Here is a 3,849-nt window from a genome sequence, read left to right as displayed (position 1 = left end):
TTTTTTTTTTTTTTTTTGTTTCAAAATGGTAGTCTAGGTGGTTGTGAAAGACCTATGTTTAATTATTTTTAATTTAATTTTTTAAATAAAAAAAATTCGGTTATGTAACCGATATTCAAATTTGTCTAAAATCAAATCCGATATCCGGTCCAGTTTTTGAAACCGGATCGGTTATCCGAATCCGAATTTCGGTTATCTAACGTGGCTCCAGATTTCGGTTTCGATTCGGTTTGGATATCGGTTTTATCCGATTTTTAGTTCGGTTTTGTACAGCCCTATCGTTTTGGGTATACTGATTTTTCAACAATCACATAAAGTATAGAATAAAAACATGCAAGTAATAAGTGGCAGTAATTAAAAAAATTCCAACCATAAGAATATTTGTAAACAAAATAAAAAACAAGTTGAGGCTTCTACTTTTTTTTATTTTTATTTTATCAATTCATGTTTTGGTATTATAATTTTCTTAAACATTGATTTTATACATATTTAGAAATCTTTTAACACTTTTTGAATGAATTATTTTTACAACTATGTGAATCTAAAAATAAACTCGTTGATTTCGTTCTTATGTATTTTAATACACACACACACACACACACACATATATATATATATATATATATATATATATATATATATATATATATATAAAAAAGGAAAATGAAAAACAGATAAAAAGTGAAAAAAAAAATTAAGGGGGGTTATAGTTCACCATGGATTGCTACTGACTTCTATATATATATATATATTACATACTTAAATATTAAGTAAATGAACAATAGCATATTAAGTCACTTCATCATTTATGGTTATTTACCTAATATTTACCAAACTTTAACTATTTAACAATATCAAACGTTGATTATTTTTCTAATTTTTTGTGTTATATATATATATATATATATATATATATATATATATATATATACGGGTTTATATGATCCTTTCGGCGATGACCAAACCTTATCAATGCCGGACAAGATTCTTTACGTCAACATGCCGAAGAATATACATATAAATAAATAAACAACGTCCGCAAAAATTAAAATGCATTCATATATATCTTGCTTTCACTATGAACATGTTTGCAGAACGGTACGAATAATAAGCCTTCCGCTTTTCATTTTTTTTTTTCTGAAAAGAAAGAAGATTATTCGATGCCTTCCGCTTTTCTAAATCTACAAAAGGGGCATATCTATCTTTCCTCCACTAAATTCAATTTAAAAGCAACTTCGCTTTCTATTATTTAATTATTTATTCATAAGGTTCTTACTCAAAGCACCTAAATCCCATTACGTAACAAAGACAACATATATCTATATAAGACGACCTAGAACCTGTGTCTTTACCCACCCTCGAAGTCCATCCCAAAACATATAGAAGAATTATCCAGAGAGATTTAAATCAGCTGTATTCGTTACTGTTCTAAGATGGGTAGCAAAGCTCACCACGATCCAGATAAAAAATTAATTTATGAAGAAAGTACTGGTGTTAAGGTTAGTTCTCTTAATTCATTATTTTTCCCGTCCATTTAATAACTATACACAGTCAGGTAACTGATAGATATATATTCCGTAATATCAGAAATTCCCTCCGCTTGCGCTCAACATTGTGTGGGGAAGTGACCCCCGCTATTGGCGTTTGCCAAAAAACACTAGCGACTGTAACAGGTGAGTCACGCCATTTTCTACAAACTTACGTTATATTGGGATGATATCGCTTCATTACAACATTACTATCCAGAAACCTAGTACTATACCCTTTTTTGCTCTATGTCATATTGGTATACTCACTTATTTACGTGTTATAATAAGGTTAGCATGACAACATCTTTACTTACTGATATATAGTTCCTTAAATAATAAAAGTATATATGTGTATACATATAAACTCAAGTCTTAGTGACATTATTTGCATGTTATTAGTAGTAATTAAAAAAATATATATATTTTTGACTCATAAAAAAAAATATAAATAGCACTTAATGTTTCACAAAATATACGTACAGGGAGCCGGCGGAGTTGATTCAAGTCTGCTGGCTGGAAGTCACAGGCTCGGCGCTTGATGTAAAGAAAGAGAAAAAATACAAAGTAAGCTTCCATTTAACTCTAAAGTCCGATGCCTTTGGCTGGAACGGTTGCCAAGTCTACATCATGGCTAAGGTTGGTAGGAAAGGGAAGTACAAATGGAAGAAGATTTCTCTCAGCTATGACACAACCAATAATAAGGGTATTTACCCTCCTGATGGCGATGACTTGGTCGTCGAAGTACCCAAGGACAACAATGATCCGACAATATATTTCGGTCTCTATGAAGTTTGGAGCGGAAAGTGGAAGGGAGGCTTGCAACTTCACGAGGCGACTGTGACTGAAGTCTAACTAACTTGTGGGAAAACAGATTTTCCCTTGCCTCAATATCACCATATAGTATCCATATAAAGATAATGTTGTGTACCCAAATAATTTTATAATCTAGTAACCATAAGAGAACACAACTACATGTGTAAACTATTTGTTGCTAGCAGGCTTTTGCTAGCACATTCGCGTTTCTTTTTCATTGGAATAATAAATTGGTGCCCAAGATTAATTTATGAGATTATGTTAATATCATACATTGAACGACAAATGTTCTGTTTATTTCGTCTTTTACCTTTTATGTCCGTCCAATCACTATAGACACATCATCATTAGTTTCAATAAAAAATATATATATATAAGAATACAAAGAGCGAATTCAGATTGTGTATGCCCATTTTTTGTGTCACTTTTTATGTCCTTGTTCTTATAGTTCCACATGCTGTAAGATTATTTCTTCTTAATGAAGAGCATGTCCTTATACACTTAAGGAATTAATATGGAAATAATCTTCACTCGTTATGATCCATATATATGATAATAAACTCATTAATTCTGATCAAATCGCGCTCATATTAATGCCGGAAATCAAATCGCAATCCCTTAATCATGGGATCACAATATTCTCCATTGATGGTTTGGAGCCTATAAATATGACGGTTTTGGGGTCATAAACTCACTCACACATTCAGAATACCAACGCCATCTAAGGGTGAGAGCGAGAGTTTAGAAGATCCTCAAAACAACTTGCCGGAATCGGAGTCCAGAGTTCGTCGGAAAAACACAACAATGGTCGGAGGTAAACCGATCTTTTTCGCTTCCGCTTTAACGTGTTCATATTGCTACACTACTACAAATGTTGGATACAACCCACTTTCTACAACGCTTAACATAAGCGTTGTAGAAACTAGGGATTCTACAACGCTTAACATAAGCGTTGTAGAAACTTAGTGTTTCTACAACGCTTATGACTAAGCGTTGTAGAATCCAGGTGTTTCTACAATGCTTTTGGATAAGCGTTGTAGAATCTAGGTGATTCTACAACACTTATGTAAAGCGTTGTAGAAGAACTTAAATTTCAGATTTCCCAGAACGTTAACACTATCCGTTGTAGAATCGTCACCGTGGCACCATGTGATTTTCGCCGCGGCGAAACTTTTCTACAACGCAAGATAAAAGCGTTGTAGAAGGATGGACCTCGCCGCAGCACGATTTAAACCTCGCCGCGGCGAAGCTTTCTACAAATCCATTCGCCGCGGCGAAATAATCTCGCCGCGGCTAGAAATATACTCCGCTGCGGCGAGAAGGATACCGTGGCCAAGCATTTTTTTTATGAAACTGCTTCGCCGCGGCGATGAAGGAATCCCGCCGCGGCGAGGTGATCCTACAACGGTTATAAAATCCGTTGTAGGATCCTCTCGCCGCAGCGAAGACATATTCTCGACGCGGCGAGGTTTTTAGGTTTTCACTATATAAACCCATTTTCAGTTTT

General features: G+C 34.2%; 1 protein-coding gene across 1 annotated transcript; it reads left to right on the top strand.

Annotated features, from left to right (window-relative positions):
• Window positions 1-1,265: 1,265 nt before the first annotated feature.
• Window positions 1,266-2,593, top strand: LOC149384918 (protein PHLOEM PROTEIN 2-LIKE A9-like). The gene is made up of 3 exons (XM_089627390.1): window positions 1,266-1,499; window positions 1,588-1,673; window positions 2,012-2,593. Exons 1-3 carry the CDS (start codon window positions 1,434-1,436, stop codon window positions 2,379-2,381), a joined length of 522 nt encoding a protein of 173 aa, XP_089483516.1. The 5' UTR covers window positions 1,266-1,433; the 3' UTR covers window positions 2,382-2,593.
• Window positions 2,594-3,849: the final 1,256 nt, after the last annotated feature.

The sequence above is a fragment of the Urtica dioica genome, chromosome 9 (genome assembly GCF_054948205.1).
Source record: "Urtica dioica subsp. dioica isolate 48M chromosome 9, U.dioica_male_clone48M_v1_H2, whole genome shotgun sequence".
In the NCBI taxonomy this organism is placed as follows: domain Eukaryota; kingdom Viridiplantae; phylum Streptophyta; class Magnoliopsida; order Rosales; family Urticaceae; genus Urtica; species Urtica dioica.
This window is presented reverse-complemented; position numbering and strand designations above follow the sequence as displayed.